The following is a 13,338-nucleotide window of genomic DNA, read 5'->3' on the forward strand; positions in this document are numbered from 1 at the left end:
AAGAAAAGAAGTTTAAGCTCCGGATAAGGAAGGGATTCTTCACTGTAAGGTCTGTGAAAATGTGGAATCGGCTCCCTCAGGAAGGAGTTCCAGCAACTACTATAGATTGCTGGATTTGGGGATTAAGGATTTGAAGTAAAAATAACAGAGACTGTTGATCCAGAGAACATCCGATTGCCTCATGGAATCAGGAAGGAATTTTTCCCCTGTTGAAGCAAATTGTACCAGAGTTTTTATTTTGCCTTCCTCTGGACCAACTATGTCTTATAGGGTTTTATATCTGGGATATGATTATTTCCCTAGTGGGTGAACTTGATGGACTTATGTCTTTTTAAACCTAACCTACTATGGGTGGTGGCAGAAACAGAAATGCATTATGGGGGGTTTTTGGAATTGGTAAATAATTTCTCTTCTTGCACTCTTCCTCTCGTATTAATAAAATTTTATTACCCACTACTACTGGCTCTACTGTGTCTATCTGTTTTGTACATTCATCATCTTCCCCTCTATATGTACAAAAGGTTGGCTGATCATTGGGATGTATCTGTACCTCCCAAGTTGGTGTTTGTGTCTGTACTACCTATTGTCAACTGTACAGCACTGGAAGACGATGGTGCTATATAAACCATTTACAATATTAGGTACAATTCACACTTATTTTAATAGATCCCTTCTGTATGATTCCCCTTACCTTCTTTTATTTTGGTTGGTAAAAGCTGCCATCAGTGTCATGCATGAGAATGTTGATTGAATGTGTTTGAGAATGTCCATGAATCATATCTACCAGACTGGCCATCTCTTTGTAACCTTGGCAATGGTTTTGCTGCATGTACCATGTGCAGTAACCCAGAAGAAGGAATACTCTGATTTATTTTGTAACAATATAAATGACTGTGAAAATCATTTAAGACAGATAAGAAATTACAAATATGTCATTAATGTGTCACTATAAAAAATTGCATTAGATTACAAAGTTAAATGTATTCCCATGTATATACTGTATATTCCTCATAACATAGAATAAAGTCCAGGTAATCAGCGAAATATACCGGTGCAATACAAACATAGGAGATGTTTTACCATACTACAAGCACAGGACATTATTTTTCTTACAGGTTGCATCCCTCCCTCAGTATTTCTTTGGACAAGAAAAAGAGAAACAGAGAACAGTTGAGCTCACCTATCACCTTGCTCTCTCTTCCATGTCCATTATTAAACATTGCATAAGGCTGTCAAGGTTTTAAAATTTGGAACATTTTGCAGCGACCAAAGGTATTTATGAGTGGCAGAAAGCCAACATTCCAATGAAGCAGAGCATCCAGTAAAGGTTGGAAGGATCTTCTGCTCTCCGATATTAGGTAAGAAGTGATCACTGCGCATGAGTAATTTATTAGTTTGCTCATCCATATTCCCTAATACAATGGTCGCCAACTTTTCGGACCTCACAGACCACCAAATTTATCATTTTAAATCCCACGGACCAATATTATGATACATTTGTAAAATAAGGAACTATCTAATGGTGCCGGACAAGGACTGTGGCGGCTCTGATTCATTGATTAGCCCACGGTTAAGTGAAGTATTACTATTGTTTCTATTAACATTAGTTGTATTATCTTTGGTATTACTAAGGAAATGCAAAATATTTGTTTGCTTTTTCTCACTCATTATGGGTTTATTTCATTCCAATCTAAGACCAAACAAGAAAATATAGTTATCAAAGTGAATCTATTTGATGTCATGAAATATTTCAATATATAATTAAATATATATATAAATGTAAAACAGAGAAAGAAAACACACAGTTAAGGTCATAATTACCTAAAAGAGCATCTGAGAAAAAAGACATAAAAAAGTGGTTGGCGACCACTGCCCTAATATATTGAAAGGTGTACATGACAAAGTAAGCAGACTAAGTGCTAAAAATGGTTGCCACCATCAGGGATTATAATGAATATGTCAGATGTGTCTCAGCAGTCTTTTCACTGGTTATCCACCAGTGGTATAGGGTTATTATAGGAATAATAAAATCATTTTAATATCAAGAGAACACACATAAAATGTACAAGGTAGTAACTGTATCTAGACAAGAGGCTCTGGGCAGAAGTTTTGGTACATATAGTAGGTATATAGTTTCCTCAGCACTTATTCAAAGACCCTTTCTAATAGTGTTAGTCCATGTTGAACACCAGCATAAGGTTGTTTAGAGCTTGAACTTCAGTGATTTTCTCCCAATCTTCTGGAAGTTTGGCTGGTTTTGCTTTGTATTCCTCTGCAAATTGCTGATTAAATTGTACAAATATGTATTTCCAGTAGTCTGAACACTCAATGCTGGGGTCAGGCTGAATGGCCCAGTCTGGATAATATGTACGATACTCTTTGTATGGATGCCATTTCCCTTCTGTCTCCAGATTTCTAAAGCTGCTGTTTGATACAACAAGAGTGGAACAGATGTCAATCATCAGGGTTTGATCATTTTCCCACCTACAATTTCCTAGGCCTGTACATCTGTGGATAGATGCAAAATGATACTCATGTTCTCCACCTCCAGCTTCACATGGGACTTTACAGAATGGACAATGTTTGCCGCAACCAACCACCTTCCTGAGCAATTCATCCTGAGGCTTCAGTGTCACTTTACAAAGTACAGATTCAGTATCCAAAGATCCCAACTCAGTTACCATTTGTTGTTCCATCTTTGTGAGGGAATGTTGAATGTCAAGTGCAAATTGCTCAACTGCAGCCGTGTTATGAAAAGCAATCACCTTTCTCTTGTTCTGTGGTATCACAAGTTTATTTTGTAACATTTCACAAAGTTTTTCTAAAAATGATGATATAGTAGGGCTTTCTGTACATGCTTTATCTTTAAGTACAGTTTGGATTTCCATCACTATAGAGGACATAATACTTTTGCATAAACTACTTAACATGGTGGAGTTCTTGCACTTTTCAGAAATGTAAGTTAGTATCCATGATTCAGAAAATTTCCCATATGAACGGGTATATTCTACATATTTCTTGAATGACATTTCTTCCAATAATTTCTCTAGCATCTTACACTGAAAAAAGCTTCTGCTACTGAATATAATATTTTCAGAACTGTTTAATATGTCATCCACAATTTTTTCCCCAAGATGCTTGAAGACATATTCAGTAATTGCTGGTTTGAGACATTGTTCACAGAATTGTCTGGCCCTGTTCTGGCTTTCCCCTTTCTTTTGAAAAATACTGAGAAATGTTGACAAGTATTGAGGTTTTAGGCTTTCCAGACAGTATCTGGGGTCATTATTTTTTATAAACGTATCATGAAGTTGCTGAAACTTTTGAGCTGCATTTCCGAGAGTGATCAATTTGATATCTAGCTCCAGTTCCCTTGAAAAGTGAAGATTGGTATTACTTTTAAGTTGTTCATTAAGCTTGTAAATTAATTCTTGGCAGTAAGTGTTATCGTAATCCTCAGACGTATCAACTTTTTCTTCAACATACTTGTTGCACATATCTATCAGAGAGACGGCAAAACTTTCCACTTTTTCAAAAGTTTCACTTTGTAGGCCAAATGTGCTTTTGACACGATCCCACCAAGAGTGGTCTATATACCTTTCATCCATTTTAAAAGTTTGCTGACTATATTGTTGTAGACTGTTTATGTCCTTTAATTTTTCATGTACCGCAGGCCCTCTGCTGCTCAGGTCATGTCTCAGCTGCTGTAAAATTGCTTGATCAATATTGTGTCTATCTAATGGCTTTATCTTCAGGTCTCTCAATGTCTTCTCCCACATGGACTCAAATTCTTGTTGCACGTTCTCAGAACTTAGCTTAGCTTTTTTTCTCTATTTGTTTCTAAGAGATCACCAATTTTTTTTTCTATTAACGTTTGATATTGATTCTGGATGTTTTGGATCTCAAACTTCCCTTTGTGGATAGAAACTGCCTTGCTACATTTGTTCACAGCATTTCTTTCAAGTTCTCGCCTTAGGAACTGTACACTCATTCTGAAATCTTCCCGATAACGTTCTATAAGATGAACATTTCCTGACTTACTGTCAAAATATTTTTCTATCAAATCCAGCATTTTATTTTCCTCTGCAAACACCAGCTGCTGAAGCTCTTTCCTGTACTCTTCACACGTTTGTGTATCCAGATTCTCAGCTGGCTGATTTTTTATATTATTTTCTGTGCTGATGACCATGTTGTAGACTTTTTTAGAGAATTCCCATTCCCAAAGTGAAAACTGCATGGACAGTTTATTATAAGCTTCAGCTACCAGACTGTTTTTGAAGCTGAAGATGAATTTTTCATGTTTTACTCCTTTCCACAAGCTTTCTATCCATGTAATAAATGCATTTATGCTGCCAGGTGTATTTTGTGTTTTCATGAATTCAAACAAATACTTTTTTAGCTTTTGGACATTCTCAGAGTAGCCAGAGTTCACTGGAGCCATTGGTGGGACCCCCTGCCACAGACCAGGAATGTACCAACTGTGTTTCTCTAGATCATAGTCTATCACATCACTGAAAGACGTGATTCCATCTTGTTTCTCCATTTTTGCAGCCACTTTGGTCATTTCGTCCAGCTGTTCCAGAAGCTTCTTGCTATCTCTCATTTTCTTTTCATGTGCAGACACATCACTCACGTTTTGGTGTACAAACTGGCAATTTGGTTTCTTTCCTACTTTCTTCATCCGAAGAAAAGCATGGACAACAATCTGTAAAATATCCTTCATTTCTGTTGTGTTTTCCATGGCCATATTAACAATGGTGATATCACTCAACCCTACTACAAGCGTGGCCAGCTCATTGTCATGTTCATAACTGTCCTCCAAAGATGCCAACTCTGGAGCTTTCAACCCTTCAGTGTCAATCACTATAATGAATTTACAGCCTAGTTGTCCTTCAAAATTCTTTTTCACCTTTAGGAGAGTCATGAAGGCCCCTCTTGTACATCGCCCACTGGCCACTGGAAACTGCAGACCAAACATGGTGTTCAGAAGAGTGGATTTCCCTGTACTCTGCACTCCGAGCACAGTTATTACTCTTATTTTACTTTTACATTCTGTCTTGTTGCTTAATTCAGTCAAGACATCAGTAATCCACTTCATGGGGATGTTGGAGGCATCACCATCAATAAGCTCCAATGGAAACCCATCCAAGAGAAGGTCAGCCGCAATCCCTGGAAGTCCTGTAAACTGGGCTCTTTCTGCTGATATAATTCCTTCTTTAACCATAGAACATTCAGCGTCATAGAACTGCCCCAACTCACGTAGGAAATGTTCAATTCCTAACGAACTGTCAGAGATTTTTTGGTCAACCTTCTTGAGTTCCCCAGGATTAATTAACTTGGTTTGGCATTTTTCTTTGTACTCCACCTGTAAGGCAGTAAGATTCTTCCTAGCGATGGTATCCAGTTCTAATTTCATCCACTTCAAAAAATATTGTTTTTCTATTTGTGACAAATGTGTGATTGCAGTAACAAAGAGCATAATGGGATTTGGTAAATCATGGTCATGTTGTTTTTTGTGCAGTTCGATACGTTTCTTTTCCAGTTCATTTTGATATTGTTGGGCATCCTTGTCACCTTGGTTTGTCATTCTGCAAAGTTCTTTCTCTACTTTGGACAGCTGTTTCCACAGATCCCCCTGTAGCTTTAGCATGTCTTTTTTATACTCTTCCACGTCACCTATTGTGGAGGTAATAACGCATGCGCATGCTCTTGCTTTTTGACAGTCAGGAAAATTCTCATCCACATCTATCTGGAGCCCATGTGTTTGCTTTTTCATACTCTCTATGGATGGTTGTTGGGTCTCTTTGCCTATCAAGCTTTCAAGGATGCTTTGAATCCTATTCACAAACGCAGCACCATTTAGATTGCTTCTTTTAACTATCAATTGTTTTTTACTAACATTCAATGTTTTCATCAGGTGCTTCAAAAAATTCTGAGTCGTTCTGTTTATCTCTTTTCCAGGACCTGTGGTAATAATGAAATAAAATTCAGTGTCAGTGCTATTACAAGCAGACAAATGTTTGTATTGGTTCTCACAAATGTCCTCAATAAAAATGAAGACAGCTGAAGAGATTCGTGTCAGAAATGTGAACTGTTCCCAGCTGGACTCCAGGTTTCCTCGTAGGTTGGCCACTGAGATAGGCTCTGGGAAAACGTCAGAATTCCCACAGGGAAAATACCAGGAAACTTCCACCAAGCCATCAGATATTTTTCTTTTAATGTTCCCTCCTTCCATATCATGATGGATAAAGAAATTGTGATGTTGTTGGGCTGGGTTAAGAATCTGGTTTAGGATTTTAGATTTGGATAATTTATTTTCTCCTAATCTGACAAAAGAATAAATGGGCATTGGGATATTCACCACATTGTCCTCCCTAAAACCTTTACTGTCCAATAATGAATGAGGTCTCCACTTCTTTACAATTCCTCTCATTGCCCACAGCAAGAACATGCAATGTGACCCATCATTAGTTGGGGGGAGCAGTAGAGGGACAGCAAACTGACACATGGCCATTTTGGTCACAATCTCTTGTTGTAGAAATCTGTCTGAGCAATGCAGGAGAACACACAAAACATCCAGGGGGTGGATAGTACTTGAGGTATCATGCTCAACTTTAAGTATATCAAACATATCATCATCATCATCATCATTATCATCATCATTATTATCATCATCATCATCATTTAATTCTTCACTACTTTGATCTCTTTTGAGTTGGGTGTTTCTTGAGGTCCTGTTTAAAGCCATGAGGTTTCTCAAGAAGTGCCATGGAATTTCTTTTATATTATGAAAGTCAACTTCTTTCAGACTTTCTGATCCAATGCTCAGGACATCACTTAGGGTCACTTTGGAAGTTAAGTGATTTTTCATATCCAGCTGTTCTACAAGTTCCTGAAATGTGTTTTTCTTCTCTGTAAATTATAAAAAAATCAAATCAAACTCTACAAAATAATGTACCTTTAAATCAATTTTATGAATACTTTGAATCTAAGGCTATGTACACACGTGCAATATTTGTGGTCCCCCTTCACTTCCATCGTCCATGGACCCGCTAGAACGGTCGTTCGGACAATGGATGACGAGCTCTGTACACATGCAAGATTTTCGTCCGATATCGGCCCCAAGCCGATTATAGGACGAGAAACATTGCACGTGTGTGTACCTAGCCTAAGACAAGATAGTAAAATAGAGATAGATAACAAGCATCATCTAAACGCCAAGGCTTTTAAACTGGTATCTTCATATTTAAGGCTATTGCTTTACAAACAGTAAATAGAGACACCTTACTATCTATAGCAGAGGTCGGCAAACTCTGCCCTTTAGGCCAGATACGGCCTAGCCGGTAGTTTGTTCTGGCCTAATGCCTCCTGGTCGATCCAGGCCTAACGACCCCTGGCCGCCAGGGGGCGTTAGGCTGGAACAAACTACTGGAGCCTGAGCCGCCGAAGATCCGGACCCGCATTCGGCTCCTAAGCTTCCTCTTGCTCTACTGCCGGGGTAAATAGGGAACGCCCACTGAAGGGAAATTCATCCCCTCCGCAATGCATAAAGAGGAGAGGTGTTTCCCTTCAGGGGGCATTCCTGGTGGGGACAGAGCCATTAGGGCAGGACTTGAGAGAAAGTCCGGCCTAGTGTGCTCCTGCCCACCCCTGAAAAGGCCTAGTGGACACAAAAGTTTGCGTACCTCTGATCAATATATTCTATAATCCTTTTAAGGGGTGGTGGATAACATAGCAAAATACACCGGAACATCCTTTATTCATCATAGTTCACAAGAACTGAACAATGCTGATATTCACTTACAATTGGTGAAGCTTCATAGCCTTTCCTCTAATATAAACATTGTCTGTGAGCCCATTGTGAACCCTACACAACAGTGTTCCAGTTGTCTGGTGGTTATCAATATCAGGCAATGCTGCCCCTGACAACTACCAGCCAGTGGCAATGTTGCCTGTACTTTAGCAATAGGCTCACAGTCAATATTTACCTTACAACTAGCATGTAAGCCCATTAGGTACACATGGGGAAGCATTACTGTTGATTGATGGTTGTCCAGGAAAGAAGCGGCTCTCTATATATATATATAAAGAGAGAGTGTTCCAATGGACATCACTACTTTGTGGTTTTGAAAGGCTTTGGGCCTGATTTATTAAAGCTCTCCATGGCTGGAGGGGATCCACTTTCTTCGGTGAAGCTGGGTGATCCAGCAAACCTGGAATGGAATTTTTGAAAGTATTTTGCTATTTGTTAGCACATGTTTAGAATCCAAGACAAGATGCATTCCAGGTTTGCTGGATCAGCCAGCTGCACTGATGAAAGTGTATTCTCTCCAGAGAGCTTTAATAAATCAAGCCCTTTGTGTCCTAAAATTATAATGTACTGACCAGAACCAAGCAACGGGAGGTGTAGGCGGAGGGAAGGACGGGTGAGTGGATGATAGGGAGACAGGTCAAGGATTGGATGGGAGAGGGAGAAGGAGTTAAATGGGGGGAAGGGGCAGGAAAAAAGGGGAGGTCAGTTGGCAGACAGCAGGGAGCGATCTTCCTGCCCAGCCTCCCTGGAAGAAAGTTTTGAGGACGATTGAAGAAGTGGTGGCTGAGCTCCTTGAAGGTTGGTCCTGGCGGTAAGAAAAAGTGACAAAAGGGTGGACTGTCGTCAAGGTGTGGGGTCTCATGAAGTGCTGGAAGGTAAAAGGTGGTGTTTAGGGGTTCCTGCAAAGAAATAGTGTTCCGAGTGGCAGCCTCGGTGGAGTGGAGCTGTGGTTTGGGCCTTTCAGATTCTGCAGCCTATTGACGTAGAACAGGGGAAGCATTATCGCTCCAGGACAGAAAATGGGTTACTTGCAAGATGGTTAGGTAAAATGAAGCCTGAAGAAAAGAAAACTAGTGCAAACTGCCACATTTATAGACTTATAACTCGCTATGTGTCACATTTTTCCGGGGGTTTTCGAAACACTAAAAATTGACTTACCTTCCTGAATGAAGATGGGCAAAGTGGACAATGCAGGGAACGTGGAAATCATACTTTCTAGATGATCCAGAAACATTTTGGAGGCTGAATCTCCCTTTTGAAGTATAATATCAATCATATTTTCAATTTTGACAGGAAAATCTTTTTCACAAAGATTCAAAAATTCCTCAAAGGATAGAAGATCAAGTGAGTCCAGAATATTATATAAACCATACACCTTCTCTTGAAATATTTCAATTAATTTATTTTTCAGACTCCTCAATGTCTGTAAGGCTTCTTCAGCAGAAGACATGTTGTCTTGTTTTCTGGAATACAAATAATATTGTAAATAATATTTTCTTAACCAATAAATATAATACTAGAAAACATTGGTAACTATGCCAGGGTATTGTAAAATATAAAAAATGCCCAGCTCTTCGTGCTCCTCCATTGCTTCCTCCATCTAAGCTTTGAGTCTAGACCTTGTAAGCTCCATGCTGGCCTAATGGGTGATGCTGAGGTGTCCTTGGGATGGTCATATGCTTCTCCATACCCACAAATGCTGGTTGTATATTGAGAACTGGGATATACCAGGGTGGCCATGAATATATAAGGTGGTTTGGGGGTTTTATTTTTTAGGACAAAGTAGCAGATTTATTTTTGTTTTCCTGCCTTACAAAGTTTCAAATTATCTCTAACTTACAAATGTTACATATATGGCGCCTCCAAACATCTCAGTAACTTCCATAGAGTATATCAAAATTTCTAACCCTTAACTGGCTCAATGTTTTCCCAACTCATCTTATTTTGCCCCCTCAAACTACCTTCTGTTTCCTATCCAATAAGAACTTGTCTGCATTTTAGGACAGCCGAAGCTATTAGTTATGCTTAGCATCCTTTTTTATGAATTATAATTGGAGGGAATAAGAACCTTGCGAAAACATCGCAATGTATTAAAAAAGGTCTATGTATAAATGTTTTCATTAAAGATATACCAAACTTTTATCCAAAATACACACATTTGGTAATCATAATAAATCACAATAGGACATGTTCAATCAGTAGATGCCACCATTGAAAATTGGTTCTATAAATTATGTAGAGCTCGGGTCTAAATAAAGCATTCTTTAATAGAGTAAAGAAGGGATAGAATCACTGTCATTTCGCTATTGCTCTGTGCCCATGGTTGAAATTTTCCCTTAGGTTTTAAGCTGGTGGCTAGCTGTTAAAATATACTCAAAGGCAACACAAATGCTAACTAAAACCTGAAACACAAATGTAATAAAATGTATTTATTTAAAACATGATCTAAGAACATATCTGTGTATGGCAAAAGTAAGAGAATGTTTAGCATTGTCATATAATTTAAAGAAAGCAAAAGTTTCTGGTATTATCAATGAATGGGATTGTCTTTTATGACAAACAGAGATCCATCAAAGCGTGATCACACATACAGCACATACGTGAATGTGTATCATGGCTCGAGCAAACGAGGTGTATGAGGACCTCAAAAATAGAGTTTTTGATGCCCATAAAGCTGGAAAAAGTTTTAAGATCGTCTCTGGGATTCCACCAATCAGAAGTCAGACAAATGGTGTACAAATGGAGGAAATTCAAGAACATTGTTACTTTACCCATAAGTTGTCAGTCATCAAAGATAACCTCAACTGCAAGACAAGTAATAGTCTGAGAGGTTACAAAAGAAGCTAGGGTAACTTCTATGCAACTGAAGGCCAGGCTCACATTGGTGATGGTTGATTAGCCCACCATCAGGAGAACACAATAGTAATAGTGTCTATGGCAGGGTAACAAGGAGAAAGCCACTGCTCTCCCCCAAAATCTTGCTGACTGTCTACAATTTGCTGAAGATCATGTGGACAAACCAGAAGGATTCTGGAAGAATGTTTTGTAAAAGGATGAAACCAAGATAGAACTTTTTGGCTTGAATGAGGAACGATACATTTGGAGAAAGATAAACGCTGCATTCCAGCATAAGATAATATATTCAACCTCTGTCCTTATACAAACCTGGCAGCCTGCATCAGAGACAGACAATTTCTTATTAGATCAATAAGCACACAAATAAAATGTCTTATAAATCATTTGGTAAATAAATAAGTAAATAATTAGATTATTCATATATCCAAAGCAAACTGTAACAGCAATATCTTATCCCTGAGCTGAAATGTTAAAGTATTGTGTTGATAGATTCCATCACCACTAGATGAGAAAAAAGGGTAAACTCACCAGGTAAATTTGGCCTTATTTAAATGCTAATGGTCAAATGCACTTACAATCTGGGATCTACATGCAATAATTCAGGACTTCCTCTAGCAGTCAGCAGGCACATTTGCTCCCGCCTATGTGCAAACAAACCCAGGATACCATGTGGTTGTCAGTGATGGATATTTTATTTGAGCGTCTATTGATCTAATATTTATTTCAGCATTAGAACCTTATCCTATCTGTGAAANATGGTGGTGGAAGTGTTCTGGTTTGGGCCTGTTTTGCTGCATCTGGGCCTGGACAGCTTGCCATCACCGAGTGAACAATAAAATCTAAACTATGCCAGAGAATTAACAGTTATTAGATTATTTCTTTTCAATAAATAAATAACCAAGTATATATAAACTTGTTTAATTTGAATATTTGTGAAATTATTATTTAGGAGATTATTTGAAAATTTGATGATTTTTAGGTGATATTCATATAAAAATATAAAAAATTTGAAAAGGTTCAATAGCTTTCAATCACTACTGTATGTTTGACATTCTTCTTTAAAGTTCATCCAACGTAAGTTTTTTTATGGGGTGATAGTATCTTCAAAGTTACTTTTATCACTGTATAGATCACATGTTCACATTAAATAGGAGGAATCATCATAATAAACTCACAAACAGAATCTAAAGACTTTTCATGTATCCTATTAAATTGCATATAAACCAATATTTTTTTTCCTTTGTCTCTGCACAAAATCTTGGTTTATGCTAGGTCATACCAATAGAAAGAAGTGCCCTGTGTCCTCATGTAAAATGTCTTACAAGCTCTTGCTGTGCAATTTATTGTTAAGGAGTTTGTTACACACTTAACATAAGGACACAGCGCCATCTAGAGCAAGTTCATTTGATCTTTACAGAAGTGACCCATCAGAAATCATCATAACCAACTTAAAGGTACAAAATACTTTAACCTTTTAGACGGGTAAAAAAAAAGATAAAGGAAGCCCATGTGATCTTAATTGTTTTCCCTTTAATTGGTTAGTTTTGTAATAATTAACCATGGATGTATTTATTCATTTTATTTCTATTGATTATTGTTCTGAATGTGATGGCCACATTTCATTCCCTAAGTTTTTACTTGAGTTGAAGCAGATTACTTGTATTTTCAGGTAAAACAAAATAGGACCTCAGTTTATTTTCAAGTATCTACAGTAAATGTATTATTATGTATATTAGAAAAACAACAGAACAATAGATTCATTAGGAAATATGTGGCCATTGGAGAGAATTAGGTTGCTGTTGCTGACCTCTTCTTTATAAAATACTAGCTTTCTGGCTTTCATAATAATCTGTTGGCTTTACTTCTGATTATCTGGAGTTATTCAGAAACCATGACAGAACCTCCCATATGTAATATTTTAAAATGCAATCAATTTTATTAATTATTTATTTGAGATTACAACAGTTTTGGACTTTCCTTTCAAATTCCCATCAAACCTTTCCAATCAAGGATATCTTTGAACATGATTGTTTCATTTCTTTTCAGTTGAAGATTTACTGCTTACCTGAAATTTTGGTACTTTAAAGAGACAATTCGGTCCCAGTGGACAAGCTATTTCTTTCAACTTCACTTATCGGCACTCTGCATGTCTGAAATATGAGAAAAAGGTCATCTGCATTATAAAGAATTTGTTAGGTTTGTTTTTCTACTACGGTATTAGGAAGTCACCATCTATATGGACTCCTTCTCCGTCCTTGCTAGAGGAAGTTTAGGCAAAACCCTACATTAAATCCAGCGTGCAAACAATATAATATATTATGAGGTTATCCTCTCTTAGTTGTCACAAAGAGATTTCCCAATCGGACGATCCCCCCTCTACTCCCGTTACTGAGATGTCTCTAAAATGTGGGGTTGGGTTTTCATTATTTTTTCTACACATGAGCCAATGGTCACCAAGACAAACAAAGTGGGTGAATCTTCTATATGGGGACAAGGTATAATCCTTCCACACACTACATACACTCTTTAACACTTTATCCAAAACAATTGCTAGATTCTAAGCCCTGAAGGGGGGGTGGTGTAAGTTATGAAAATGCACTTTTATTATTTTCCAAAGATTTGAGCAAATGAAACAATTAAATCCCTAATCATCCTATCCATAAGCCATT

The 13,338-nt window shown here is 37.8% G+C and overlaps 1 protein-coding gene across 1 annotated transcript; it reads right to left on the bottom strand.

The window, feature by feature from the left end:
* Positions 1-888: 888 nt before the first annotated feature.
* On the bottom strand, positions 889-13,018 carry LOC140334827 (interferon-induced very large GTPase 1-like). Its single transcript, XM_072417075.1, is given in 4 exon segments — positions 889-3,818; positions 3,821-6,912; positions 8,972-9,276; positions 12,735-13,018. Coding segments are annotated over 3 exon segments (5,031 nt in total). The 5' UTR covers positions 9,264-9,276; positions 12,735-13,018; the 3' UTR covers positions 889-2,171.
* Positions 13,019-13,338: the final 320 nt, after the last annotated feature.

The sequence above is a fragment of the Pyxicephalus adspersus genome, chromosome 7, assembly GCF_032062135.1.
Source record: "Pyxicephalus adspersus chromosome 7, UCB_Pads_2.0, whole genome shotgun sequence".
Lineage (NCBI taxonomy): Eukaryota > Metazoa > Chordata > Amphibia > Anura > Pyxicephalidae > Pyxicephalus > Pyxicephalus adspersus.